Source organism: Garra rufa, chromosome 14 (genome assembly GCF_049309525.1).
Source record: "Garra rufa chromosome 14, GarRuf1.0, whole genome shotgun sequence".
NCBI classification, from domain to species: Eukaryota; Metazoa; Chordata; class Actinopteri; order Cypriniformes; family Cyprinidae; genus Garra; species Garra rufa.
Genome location: NC_133374.1, coordinates 34565935 through 34580480, shown reverse-complemented (window position 1 = coordinate 34580480; position 14546 = coordinate 34565935). Strand labels below are relative to the sequence as shown.

Below are 14546 nucleotides of genomic sequence, written 5' to 3'. Positions count from 1 at the left end.
GGAGAGGAGGGATACCCAATGCCATCAACGTCATGGTATGTGACTCTAGGGTGGGCGATATGGCAAAAATATATCACAAATCTGTTTAGACAGGGGATCATGATGCATAGTCTTTTTATGATTATATTTCATATTGTTTTTTTTGTTTTTGTTTTTTACCTGTTTTGAAAATGACTGAGCAGTAATTCGTAATAACGCTTAAGTGTCCCTAATGTCCCTATTTAAATACCAAACAAATGAAAAAGAATGACAGACCATTTGTAGGAGTGGACGATATGAAAAAAAAATGATGTCATGATTTTTTTCAGGTAGATTGATGAACCACAGTCTTATCACTATTCTTTTTTTTTTTTTTTTTTTTTTTGTTGTTATAACAAGTTGCAAGTTACTAAGCTGTATAAACTAGTAAGCCCTCAAGCTCTCTAATAAGTTCTCAAGCTTATTAAAGTAAAATAAACAGTAAGAGCAAAAAAACAAAAAAAACAAAAAACAAATAGCAAGCTATATAACAGATGAACACAATAGTACAAAGATAAAAACAAACACAGCTGTAAGTTTTACAGGTGAGTCTATCTAAAAGTAGCAGGCTAGCCAGGTATGAAATTGCCTAATACAGGAATTGAATGAAGTAATCAAATGTAAAATACAGCATTGCGTAGTCTTCACTGCATGAATGAAATGCACATAGATTTTTACGAAAGTTACCAGTTATTAAGTCAAGAGCAGCGTGTGATTCTTTTACTTTTGTTGTTTGATTAACCCTTAAGCTCTCCTTAAGTAGGTTTTATCTTTACTTTCTTTGGGGTCAGATTGACCCCAAGGATTGAAAGTGTGATTCCATAATGAATTATACATTTTTAATATTATAAACTATATATCATTTTTTTCGTTTACTTCTCAACTTTACAGTTCTGCTGTGTTTTCATGGATATTTTGTACTTTTTTACCCATTTACTGCACAATTACTCAACTACGCCACCAAGTGGCTTATAAAAAATTAATTTTTAATAAAAAAATCACCTTAATGATGATCTAAATTTAATCTAAATTGTTTTTGGACATTGCTCTATGTGTTAGGGATACAGTACTGCCATCTACAGGTTAGTGGAAAAACTTTTGAAGATATAGTTAAAGAAAGAAAGTGCAATGACCACATACATCCAGCAGAGGCCCTTAGGGACTAATTTCATTTTCACTTTATTTTTCTTCATGCTTCAACTTCTCCTCACAACTTTATGATATATATTTTGTAAATATATATATTTGAACATTTTAAAATAAATAAAAAATGTGTTTTTTTGTAAAAGCGTAGAATTTTAGTTTTTTAGAATTGCTGAATTTTTGTCTTTCATCTTTCTTTTATCTGCACTTTTCCCTGTCTTCTCTCTCTTTGTGTGAGTGTGTGGGTGTGGGTGTGGGGGGAGTGTTTTTTTTTGGGGGGGGGGGGTGTTTGGGGGGTGCTGTGTGGTGTGTTTGTGTAGAGTTGTGTGCGTGTGTGTTAGGGGCAGGGGCATGGTGTGTGATGTGTTTGTGTAGAGTTGTGTGTGTGTGTGTGTGTGTGTGTGTGTGTGTGTGTGTGTGTGTGTGTGTGTGTGTGGGTGTGGGTGAGAGTCAACATGCATGTTCCATGTTGCATTTGTGCTCTAGTACCAGTCTTTCATTTATGTATGAACATTTTCAGATTTATAGCAGATATGTTGATTTTTTATGCCAATTTCTATATAAATGCTCCCTGTTGCAATTACACACATGCGAGTGTTTGTGAGTGTGTGAGTGTGTGTGTGTGTGAGAGATAGAAAGTTCGTTCCACTTTGAATTTATGCTGTAGGACCAGGCCTTTATTTAAATGTTAATTATTTTAGATTTAAACTGGATTTACTACTTTTTTTGGACAAACGAAATGAAAAAAAATTGCTTTTTTTACTTTTCCCATTCATTTTCAATGTGGGGTAAAAAAGGAAACGGTAAAATTTTTTTTACACACCTTTAGAACAACCGAATTAAGTCCGGATTTTTTTTGTGTTTTTAGATTGATTATTTAGGAAAAGTCACAGAGTCTCATGCCCCTGAGATTAAGGGAACTTTATAAAAAAAAGAAGGAAAACTCCAGTGGGGTCAGCCTGACCCCAAGGAGAGCTTAAGGGTTAACATTAAGGGCACAGACAGCAGCAGGTATATTAGGCTGCTGTCACTTGCACAGACATGCACAGATCCCATCTCATAGTGCACGCAGTATGCCAATACTAAATTCAGTTCTCTTTCACAGCTTATTGCGCTTTTAATAACAAACTTATCTGCACAAACAGATGTAAATAGGACACATTTATAGAATATAAAAGACCATATTTCTACAATTAGTCTTCAAACACGGTGCAAAATCGACAGATTTTCTAGTGGGTGATAAAGCAAAATGCTAATTACAAACAGTAAGACAAATGTGAACCTTGTACTTTGTTCTCTCGACATTTTTAAAGTGCAATATGAGCGCTTAACTGTATGTCAGAACAGGGTGCAAATCATCCAAAAGGTGAAATTGGTAAGCTTTAAAACGCATGCAAATATTAAAGTATGATGTGAGCATAACTCGATAAAAAGTAATAAAGATAATCAAAAATTATATTAATTATATTATTATAATATTAATTAACTGCAGTAGAATATGCACTGTAGCATGATACTACCTGATAAAGCAGATCGTGGAGACATTCTAATCATTCACAATCTATATATTTTAATCATTTACAATATATCTATCTAGGAAACATACAGTGGGGCCCTGGGAACTTTTGACCCCTTTTCATGTGTTCCTTATGTGCTTTATAAATTAGTCAGCTGCAAATATGGCTTCTAACAAAAGGTTTCTCAGTGGTTTACAGTAGTATCAAATGTACTTAAAAACATACTAAAAGTTTACCAAAGTTTGACTCCAATAAAGGCCCCGTTTTCAAAATGGCGGCCGTCAGGTCCTTAAAATGACCATTACTCCTTTGTATTCCCCCTAGACCAGGAATACTGGTGCCTGATACATGTTTTGGCCATGTAATATTTTAATTAGCATATTTGCATGATAGATACAGGTGCATCTCAATCAATTAAAATGTCGTGGAAAAGTTCATTTATTTCAGTAATTCAACTCAAATTGTGAAACTCATGTATTAAATAAATTAAATGCACACAGATTGAAGTAGTTTAAGTCTAGGTTCTTTTAATTGTGATGATTTGGCTCACATTTAACAAAAAAACAACCAATTCACTATCTCAACAAATTAGAATATGGTAACTTGCCAATCACCTAATCAACTCAAAACACCTGCAAAGGTTTCCTGAGCCCTCAAAATGGTCTCTCAGTTTGACTCCCTGGGCTACATAATCATGGGGAAGACTGCTGATCTGACAGTTGTCCAAAAGACAATCATTGATACCCTTCACAAAGAGGGGAAGCCACAAACATTCATTGCAAAAGAAGCTGGCTGTTCACAGAGTACTGTATCCAAGCATGTTAAAAGAAAGTTGAGTGGAAGGAAAAAGTGTGGAAGAAAAAGATAACCAACCAAGAGAACTGCAGCCTTGAGAGGCTTGTCAAGCAAAATCGATTCAAGAATTTGGGTGAACTTCACAAGGAATAGACTGAGGCTGGCGTCAAGGCACCAAGAGTCACCACACACAGACGTGTCAAGGAATTTGGCTATGGTTGTCATATTCCTCATTAAGCCACTCCTTAACCACAGACAACATCAGAGGCGTCTTACCTGGGCTAGGGAGAAGAAGAAATGGACTGTTGCCCAGTGGTCCAAAGTCCTCTTTTCGTCGACAAAGAAAGCTTGTAGGTCCCCTACCCTCTTGATGGAGGCCAGTGCAGTCAGGAGCGCTGTCTTAAGTGACAGGAATTTTAGCTCAACTGACGCGAGTGGCTCGAATGGGGGTTCCCGTAGGCCTCGAAGGGCGACGGAGAGATCCCAAGAGGGTACTAGGTGCGGTCTGGGAGGATTAATCCTTCTCGCACCTCTAAGGAACCTCACGACCAGTTGGTGCTTACCAAGGGACGTTCCGTCCACTGCATCGTGATATGTTGCAACAGCAGCAATGTACACTTTGAGAGTCAAAGGGGACAGCCTGCGCTCCAACATCTCTTGCAGGAAGGAAAGCACTACTGCAATCGGACATCTCTGGGGGTCCTCTCCTCGAGAGGAGCACCAGTCGACGAACAGACCCCACCTCCGTGCATAAGCCTGCCTCGTGGAGGGAGCTCTAGACTGAGTGATAGTTTCTATCACGGCCTGGGGAAGGCCGGAGAGGTCTGATGTGTCCCGTCCAGGAGCCAGACGTGCAGGTTCCACAGGTTGGGGCGCGGGGGCCAAATTGTGCCCATCCCCTGAGAAAGAAGGTCCTTCCTCAAGGGGATCTTTATGGAAGTAAAACACTGACAAATGTTTTTGAAGTGTTGTGAACTTTTTCTTCGAGACCAGGAGACGTTTGGATATCTTGAAGCAGAAGTTTCTCTTTATTGAGATCCTAGCTGCGCGTCGCTGCAGTCATCAAAAATCGTCTGACTAAGGCATATACATTACAGTTTATATACCTTTCCAAGGGGGAGGGATACATAGAGGTGGAGGCAATTTAAACAAAGCATGCAAATGTGATATAGATAATCAGCCTAGTAGGATTTTCACATCCTTGATCTATTTAGAATACAAGTGTCATTCAAATGCAAAGGTGCTAAACAAAAGGCAGTTGTACCTTGATCTTAGAATTCACACCTCACTGGTTTGTGTGTCCTAGTCTGTCCCTTTAGGTATTGTGCACACTGTATAGTGTGAGACATGAGTTCCTAATGCAGAACCAAAATACATGTATTTTCAAAACAATGCAATCACTACATTTCTGTCCTCTAATTAAACATCAGTCCTGGTAGACATCATAACAGAGGATGGGTGACTGAATAGAATATTCTGAAGTATAACAGTTATGGCTGTGAGTGTACTTAACCAAGTGTCCCCAAGTGGGGGGAAGTGATAGTCAACTTCCCTTTGTTCTGTTTACAAAGAGTCTTTCATCTTTGTTGTAGATTAATGGGGTAATTAAGAACTCACAGCCTTAACAGTTAGCACCTTAGCAAGCTGCCCAACGAGTTTGGTGTAGTGGGGAGGTTCTGTTTTAGCATTGTTAGAAGACTGTGTAAAAGCTGATTTACATTGTTCATTTCTCTTACGTATTTTTTGTTTTTCCTACATTCTTTCATCCTGTGTCCAGGTTTGCCACAGTAATGACAACTACCCTCCCTCTTAGGACATTTACGTTCCTGTCGGTTCTCTGTTTTTACCTTAAAAGATGCTGCTGCAATCTTTACTCTGGCTTTAACATCAGTTTCTTTCCCAAGTAGCTAACCTGTCCAAGTTGCTTTCAGGGTTCTATTTGACCAAGTGAGGTCTAAGAAAGGCAGTGCATTTCTATATTCTGTTAAAATACCATCAAACCATGTTCGAGCTAGTGGACCTTTATCATCCAGTACCTTCTCTGAAGTGTCAGCTATTCCACTGTATGCTGCAGCTGTCTGACAAAATCTTTCAGTGTACTCACTTACAGTTTCATCCTTCTTCTGCACACAGTTAGTGATTCTGGACCAGTCTGTTTTGGGTCCTATGATATTCTTTAGAATTTTCAAAACACCTTCTCTCAAATCGCCTTTACTGACATGTTGTAGTTCAGAAGTAACAGCAGACTCAAAACTGTTGAATTCACATTCAGTTAGAATTTGTGACATCAGCTGTGTGACTTCTGATAACGACATGTCATAGAGACGCATTTTGCTGTTCAGTGTTCTTCTAAATTCTGAAAAATGTGCGCATGCTGAAGGTAAGCTCTTTGATAGTCTCTCTATATCTTTAGGTCTTAGTGCTTTGGCAACCGTTTGTACTGGGACAACAGAAGAGTTGGGAGGAACACTTTCAATTCCCTCAATTCCCTGAGATCTTCTCCTAGCGCCACATACCTTCACTGATTTTACTGCATCTTTCTCCATCGTTATAGTACTGCCATTGTCCTCTTGTCTACATGAAGACTGTAAGTCAGGATAGCTTTCATCTGACTGTTGGTCTTTTGAATCACTTCTGGTTGAAGCCTGGTTATGGCCCACCTTTTTAGTAAAACAGGACAATCTAGTGTGCAGCTGTTGGTTTTGTTCTTTTAACCTAGCGATACACTGAGCTTGTTCTTGTGCTAAGGATAAAGTAAATTCTCTGTGGCAGCAGATAATGCCTTTTAGGTTTTTCTTTCTGATACATGCCCCAAGTACTTTTTTGCATTCTTCAATTGACCAAACTTTATCTGATTCAATACCAAATTTCTTTTCAAATCCAGTCTTACTGACTCAGTCACTATTGAGTCCATATGCTCTCCTAACAATGATTTAAACTCATCGTCTGTCCATAAAGGGGTAGCTAGTCCACCTTTCTCTGTTGTTGGAATCAGCCTAGCATTCCTTCTCAACATTTTGTAATGTCTTTCTGACACAACAGGACACTAAAACTTCTCTGATTAACAGAGGGTACGCTTGTTAACACAGATCAACTATTGTTAACCTTCCCTGAATTAACAGAGGACAACACAAACTACTAGCACTTTATGCTAATCTTCTCTGCCAAAACAGAGGATAACAAATTTTAGCACTTTAATGCTAAACTTCCCTGCCTAAACAGAGGATAGCCAATTCTTCCCTGCCGAAACAGAGGGTAACAAAATATTAACACGTAATGTTAATCTTCCCTGCCTGAACAGAGGATAATTTTCATCTCTAAAAAGAACATTTTTAGAGGATAACTTAGTTAACCAAACTGTAATAGCTGTAGTTAACCTTCTCTGAATAAACAGAGGATAAACTAGTCTGTTAACCAAACCCTGCAGCTGTTTGTTATCACTTCTCTGGCAGCGCAGAGGATAAGCACATGTACTGGTCTGTAGTGGTTCTTTTGGATAGTGATACTCACCAACCCTTGACACAGAAAAATTCAGTCAGGAACGACGTCAAATCTTTGTTGAGCTTGAAGTTTCAATCTGGATTCAGGTGAGGAGCTATATCCGGGTCGCGGCACCAAAAATGTTTTGAACTTTTTCTTCGAGACCAGGAGACGTTTGGATATCTTGAAGCAGAAGTTTCTCTTTATTGAGATCCTAGCTGCGCGTCGCTGCAGTCATCAAAAATCGTCTGACTAAGGCATATACATTACAGTTTATATACCTTTCCAAGGGGGAGGGATACATAGAGGTGGAGGCAATTTAAACAAAGCATGCAAATGTGACATAGATAATCAGCCTAGTAGGATTTTCCCGTCCTTGAACTATTTAGAATACAAGTGTCATTCAAATGCAAAGGTGCAAAACAAAAGGCAGTTGTACCTTGAGCTTAGAATTCACACTTAACTTGGGAAACCTGCCAGGTGTTCAGGAACTGCAGGAGAACAGGAACCATTTGCTACTAACTTTGCTTGAGAGAATAATTTGAGAATAATCTGATGTCCTCATTTTTACCATAAATGCTAAATACAATGTAGGAACAAAAAATCATTAACAGAATCTTAAATTTGTAATCCTTCAGAAGCAAAACAGGGTGTTGTATAGCACTAACTGAAATAAAATGCATCGTATTAACAGTGCTTGCATTTTAAGGTTGTGCAATTCAACAAGGGTAGATATTTAGGCTGTGAATTTTTCAAGTGGAAACATAAAATTTCATTTGTAAAATTTTCAATGTTAATAATACAGATTATTTTAAATACGACTATCACTATTTCATTGTTTACAATTTCAATATTAAATATTCATATTATTTTAAAATACAAATTTAACAATTCAAAATTTCAATACCAAATCATTTCAATGCAACCTTTGATACTTGACAGGACATTTCGGTGTGTATTATTTTGCTTCCAAAAATTCACTGATTCAAATTCGCCAAGCAATTCGATGCTACACATCCGGGTATGGCAGGAAGAGCAATTGAGCATCGATACAAAATCGACACCTGTTGCATTCCGCTTCACTAGCAGGTGGTGAAAGCGAGTCTTGATTTTTATTTTTTTATTTTGCGGTATGGTTTTTAATCTGGGTATCTGCGGTACCCAGACAGCTCAAAGAAGACCAGATCAATGTTCAGTCAAGTGTAAATACACAGCAGTCATAACTTTTCTTTTAGACATTATGCTCAGTTTTGGACAAGCGATGGTAAGTGCAAATACTGTAATGCAAATAGGCTAAAGGTACCGAGGGTGGATAATTTAATTTTTACTGTACTATCATAGCCACAGGAACATTTCATTTTGCCAGCTTTGCCAGTTATTATAAATGTGGACAGTGTAGATGCTTAAGTAAAATGTTGATATCAGTTATATAATAAATAACGCTTAGGCTTGAAAAGTCGGTGTTTCACGATGTACTTGCTGACCGCCCCACCTTTCGTTTTTTATAAAAATTGTATAATGAAATAATTTTTATGGAAATAATATCAATGTAGTTCAGCAGAACAACAGACAATCGGCCGCTTCAGGACAATACAGCAGGTGCAACAGCGCACGAGATGAGTGATCCTGCGAGATGATTGACACGATGATTAATATAGATAGATAGATACAGTATAAAATAGCAGTTTTTTTTTGTTTAAACATTGTTTTTAACTCTAGCCTAATATTTTATTTCCCTGGGCCCACCCAGTAGGTGAGCAATCGGTGGATGGCCGAACACCGTGAAACACCGACTCTTCACAAGCCTGCCTAAGCGTTATTAATTATCTAGCTATTGATCAACATTTTACTTAAGCATCTAGGCTGTGCACACTTATAATAACTTAAATCCTGGCGAAATGAAACGTTCCTGTGGCTATATTGGTATATGTATATTACCTACAGGCACCTATATTTTCTTCTTAATTAACAAAAGTTCACCTGCGCTCTTGCGGTTCTGCCTCCGCTATCTTCGCGTCAATCATCTAGCTGGATCACTCGTCTCGCGAGCTGTTGCTCGTGCTGTATGTAACACCGTGAAAAGCGACTTTTTTAAAGTGTTATTTTTATCTAGCTGATGTCAACACTTTACTTGAGCATCTAGGCTGTGCACACTTATAATAACTTAAATCCTGGCTAAATGAAACGTTCCTGTGGTTATGATATACAGTACAGTAAAAATTTAATTTTCCACCCTCAGTACCTTCAGTCGATTTGCATTACAGTATTTGCACTTACCATCGCTTGTCCAAAACTGAGTATAATGTCTAAAAGATACTCAGATTAAAAACCATACAGCAAAATAAAACATGCTGGGTGCAGTTTAATATTTATGAAATAAATATTTCTGTGAAAAGAGTTAGAACAAGAAAGCCTAGTCAGAGGACTATCGTCTTGTTGACTCTCCTTTTAATAGAAACAGCCAGGTATGCAATCATTTAACCCTTATGCGGTCTTCGGGGGATTTCTGGACCCCGAATGGCGTTCGCTAAAATTTAAAAAAATGTTCCCTTTGTCCAAATGGTATGAGACTTTGTAAATCAGTCAACACTATCTTGATCTACAAATAAAAAATTAAATTGGAATGATAGCCTGATTTTATGTTAGTGTGAAAAAAATACTCACGTTCGTGGTCGTGGTCAACAAAATGCAATTTTTGTTATAAAATAATAGTTAAAAAACAAAACAAATGTTATTTTCCTGTTTATTAATGTTTTTACTCCTCAAGTTTGCAGTTTTTGGAGGATTAAGGATATTTTTTAAATATATATAAATTAATAAATTAATATTTTTTATAGGTTTTTATACAAAAACAGCTTTTTTGTAAAATTCCCTTTCATAAAAAACCCACATGTCTAAATTTCATTCATGGGGATAAAATGGATAATTTCACATGGTTTAGTGTAAGATTTTTGCCCATCTTTTGGAAAATCCAGTTTTAAACTTAAAAAAAATACTTTTACCAGTAGGTGGCTGCAGAGCTCCACTATATGCTTTTTGCTATTTGACCACCTGAAAGATATCTTTTCACAAGATTTTTTCAGTTGAGTTCATATCTACATATCATGAAACACACAGGACTACATTTGGAGACCATAAAAACTGCTCTCTTATAATTTGTCAAAAAAAAAAAGACATTGTCAGTGTTTTACTTCCATAGATCTTTCAGGGAGGGGCTGCCGCGAGGCAAATGAGTTTTGGAATTGAAATTGATATGCCACTGCAGTCAAGGTCCTGATGCTGCTTGCCCGTGTAAATCACGACATGCCTGGACACCTGTCCCAGAGGCACTCCGGCCTGAAGGAAGGCAGGGTCTGACCACGGGCTGAATAGGTGGCGACACTGCGGGGAAACGCCAATCCGGAGTGTGCCATGGTGCCATGCCCGTCTCGGGACTCGGTCGTGTAACCAGCGCTGAAGCGGTCTCATATGAAGCAAGCCCAGCGGCGTAACCGCAGCTGCAGCAGCCATATGCCCCAGGAGCCGCTGAAATGTTTTGAGAGGAACCGCTGTCTTGTGTCTGAATAACTCCAGACATTTCAGCACTGACTGCGCACACTCGTTTGTGAGGCGGGCTGTCATGGTGACCGAGTCCAGCTCCACACCGAGAAAAGAGATCTTCTGCACTGGGGAGAGTTTGCTCTTTTCCCGGTTGATCTGAAGGCCCAGATGGCTGAGGTGCTGAAGCACCAGGTCCCTCTGTTCGCACAACAGATCTCGCGAGTGAGCAACAAGAAAGCCAGTCGTCGAGATAGTTGAGGATGCGAAAGCCTGACTGCCAAAGAGGGGACAGGGCTGCCTCCGCGTCTTAGGTGAAGACACGGGGAGAGAGGGACAGTCCAGATGGAAGCATTTTGTACTGATACGCTCGACCTTCGAAGTCAAACCGTAGAAAGGGTCTGTGACGAGGGAGAATCGAGGCGTGAAAGTATGCGTCCTTCAGGTCGATGGCTGTGAACCAATCCTGGGGACGAATGCAGGTTAGCATGCGCTTCGTCGTGAGCATCTTAAACGGCAGCCTGAGGAGGGACCGATTCAGAGTTCTGAGATCCAGGATGGGTCTTAACCCACCGCTCTTTTTGGGCACGATGAAGTAGGGACTGTAGAACCCTGACTTCATCTCGGCTGGAGGGACTGGCTCGATTGCGTCCTTCGCCAGCAGGACAGCGGCATGCAACTCGACGGGGTCACGCTGAGGTGCAGAAGGTCGCAGGGCTTTGGGAGCCGGCGGCACATTCTGCACGGTGACTCGTAAGTCACCCTTGTGTCTCGCCACGGCGGCCGAAAAGCATTGGCGGCTTAACATCGTGCCGCGGGACAACGAGGGGAGCCGCCTTGCGAAAGAACGGTGATTCTTCAGCATAACCATGGTCATGCGTTCGCCGTGATCGCACAAACAATCCGTGAATGCTGCCTCAGCATGTTCTCGGCCCAGACATGTAAGGCAGCGTTCATGTCCGTCCTGGGAGGTGAGGAAACTGCCACACCCAGCAGCGCACGGCCGGAAAACTATTCTGAAAAGAACGTCTTATACAGCCGTGAGAAATTGCTCTTTTAGTCCCGGTCTGCCCAGGGAGGAAACCGCGGCACACTGTGCACTCAATGGGGGTTGCTCGCTGGAGAGCAGGAGGCTTTAAATGGCCGTGAAAATGGCCGCCCGCAGAATCCCGCTGGCGGCTGCCAAAACACTCTTTTAGTTGTTTGCTCTTTTCGATCGGCAGCACACCAGCGGGGGAGAGAGTAGCAACTCGCAGGAACGAAGTAATTATTTTTTTTTTTTCTTGTGACGGCTCGAGCATGAAGTCTCAGAAGCGAAAATCTGAATGACTGGCTGCATGCCGCCATCTTATATACCCGTTCGACGGGGAGTGGCTTGGCATGCAAATGCCACTCGCCAATTTTCATTGGCCTTTTGAATAAGGCTCAGAGATGATTGGACTCTCAAGCGAGTTCCCATATGTAACGTAGTGAAACGACTGAAGGGGAATGATGACGCCATCTTTCTAGTGGTCAAACTTTGGTAAACTTTTAATATGTATTAAGGACACCGAATACTACAAAAAACAGCTGATAAACTTTTTGTTTTGTTTTGTTTTGTTTCAAAATTTTTTTAGGGTTAGGTGTTCCCTTCCGGAGGGAACTCTACGCTGCGTCCTGGTTAGGACACTTTGGGAACTGCCTTCAGCATGACCGGTTCTGAAACAAATGTATGAAACAACGACAGTGAACTTGACACTGGCCGGCGCCAGCCTATGACATCATCATCAGGCGCCTGCTAGTATAAAAGCAGGTGCCTGAGAGCACAACACCATCTTTTTGTCTTCAGAGTCCTCTGTTCTAAACGAGTGAGTACAGCGATGCCTAGAGAAAGAAAACTGTAGGAAGTGTGCGGATCCGTGTCAGAGAAATCTGACACTTGATGACGCACACGACCTTTTGTTTGATGTGTTTAGGTGTAAGAGCACGCGCGCTCGGCTCTAGAAGAGCGGAGCGCGTTCATTGTGAGAGTTTCACTTTGAAGAAACTCCATTCTCGTCTGGCCCTTTTCTCGAGGGAATCGGGCCATCCATCTGCCCCACGCTGCTCCGGTCCCGCCACAGCTGAGGCTGCTCGGCGGCCGAGATTGCGGGGCTCACGGGTGGAGCTGGCTGACGAGTTTAAGAGAGTGTTTAATCGCTCGCGCACGTCAGCCGGAGACGAGAATGCGCTGCTAGCGGATGATGTGTTGTCTCTCACATCCTCCGGTTCTGCAGCGAGTGCTCTTTTGGCTTCAAGCCAGGGCGAGCAGGAGGTTGAAATGGAACAAATATGAGCTCGTTTGAGCCCATGCAGCCTCTCTGCCCCGCATATGAAGAGTTGATGTCTGTTATGGACCGCGCGGCTGCCCGCTTGTATCTACAGTGGAAGCCCGCGAGGGAAGAGGCCGCTCTCGGCAGACTAGACGAGCGGCTTCTTCCGGGCCATGACAAAGCCAACTCCTGTGAGCCTCCCATTCCTTCCTGATCTGCTTAAGAGATCGAGAGGGAATGGGACAGGCCATATTCAGCCCGCATTCACAGGCATCGGCATGTGAATCATGCTGATGTCGAGGGAATGCACGGGCGCGGATATGTGACGATGTCTCTCGCTGACGGTTGCGAACTATCTCTCAGAGCGAGGGACATCGACCCTGAAGGCTCCAAAGCATATGCGGCAGTGGCCGGTGCTCCTCTGCACACGATGGCAGTGTTGCAGAGGCGCACCAGGCTGATCTGCTGAAAGATCTGGACCGAGCCCCGGGGGTTTGCATCCCTTGCCGGTCCACGCCTCCACCTAAACACCGGGGGGAAACCAGGCCCGTCCTGGCCCAAGGGCCAGAGACGAGGCCAGTGTGGGGCTACCTGCCCCTCCCTTTTCCCCTTGACTCCGGGGCTGGGCCAACGATGAGACTGAGGCTCCGTCTGTTGGCCCGGTATGTGAACAGTAAAGACACTTTAATAAAATATTCAAGCGTGTATGTGTATGTTTTCCTTTGTCTACCAGCTCCGCTTGGGTGATTACTATTGCAGTTTCGAGCTCCTCTTGAGTTCTACTGCCACCAAGTGCCGAGTGTAGCCAGGTCTCCCCTCGTTCTATAAAAGAAAACAGTGTGTAGAGACCTCCACTCGTAGAAACCCCCTCGTGGGTTAAGCGTTGTCAGGTTTTGAAACCTCCGCTAGAGTGAGCTTGGTATAGACATGATCCAACATACATATACATACAAGAATAACCCTCTTGAGCGTTGTCAAGCTGCTTCAGGCGGAGTATCGCTCTGCCGAAGCCTCCGCTCACTCAAACCCTGCTAAGAGTAATACTCTTTTTGCATGAGTGTGGTCAGGTACCTTCCCTGTGTATTTTCATATACACATATGTGAGACCTCCACTCTTGGGAGTTTGTGTGCTAGGGTGAATAGAGCGTTGTCAAGGCTCCCTCTCTGAGAGAGAGGTGTTTTACTGGAGCCTCCGCTCTCTTTAAAAAGCCCCGCTTTGAAGTAGAATTGAGTGTAGCAGGCCTAGGAGGCCTCCTCTCTGCGAAGTCCTCTGTGAAGAGAGACATAAAGAGAATACTTCTTAGCGGTGAATGTGGCAGGTCATTTTTAGACCTCCATTCATGAGAGCTTTTTACTGGGTCGAGTGTTGCTAGGCTCCCTCTACATGAGGGGTTTCTGTTAAGCCTCCACTTCCCAGAAATACAGGCCGGGAGAACACAAGGTTAAGGCAGCTTGTGAACTCTTTCCGTGGACCTGTCACTACAAGCGTTGAGTGTAAAACAAAGTAGGCCTCCCTTCTATGAGAGGGCGTGTATTCCAAGGCCTCCACTCGATAGAGCTTCCTCAGTTGAGCGTCGTCAGGCTTGTTATGTTCGAGAACTTAAAGCCTCCCTCACTGAAAGCTCCGCTTCCGGGTTCTGCTATCACCCGGGTTAATACAGGTGTCTTTCTCGCGAAACGCTTAGAGCACCTTCTTAAATCCACGTTTGTGGTGTTTGCTCACGCAAAGTCTTTGAGCACTCTCTGAAATCCACGCGAGTGGTGA

General features: G+C 42.1%; 1 protein-coding gene across 1 annotated transcript in view; it reads left to right on the top strand.

The window, feature by feature from the left end:
* The window catches only part of LOC141284911 (period circadian protein homolog 2-like), a 64065-nt gene that overhangs the window by 37600 nt on the left and 11919 nt on the right, over positions 1–14546 (top strand). The window contains exon 23 of the mRNA XM_073817940.1: positions 1–35. This exon is cut by the window's left edge and continues 116 nt beyond it. Within this exon, the coding sequence (XP_073674041.1) occupies positions 1–35 (35 nt within the window). The remainder of the gene's footprint in view (positions 36–14546) is intronic.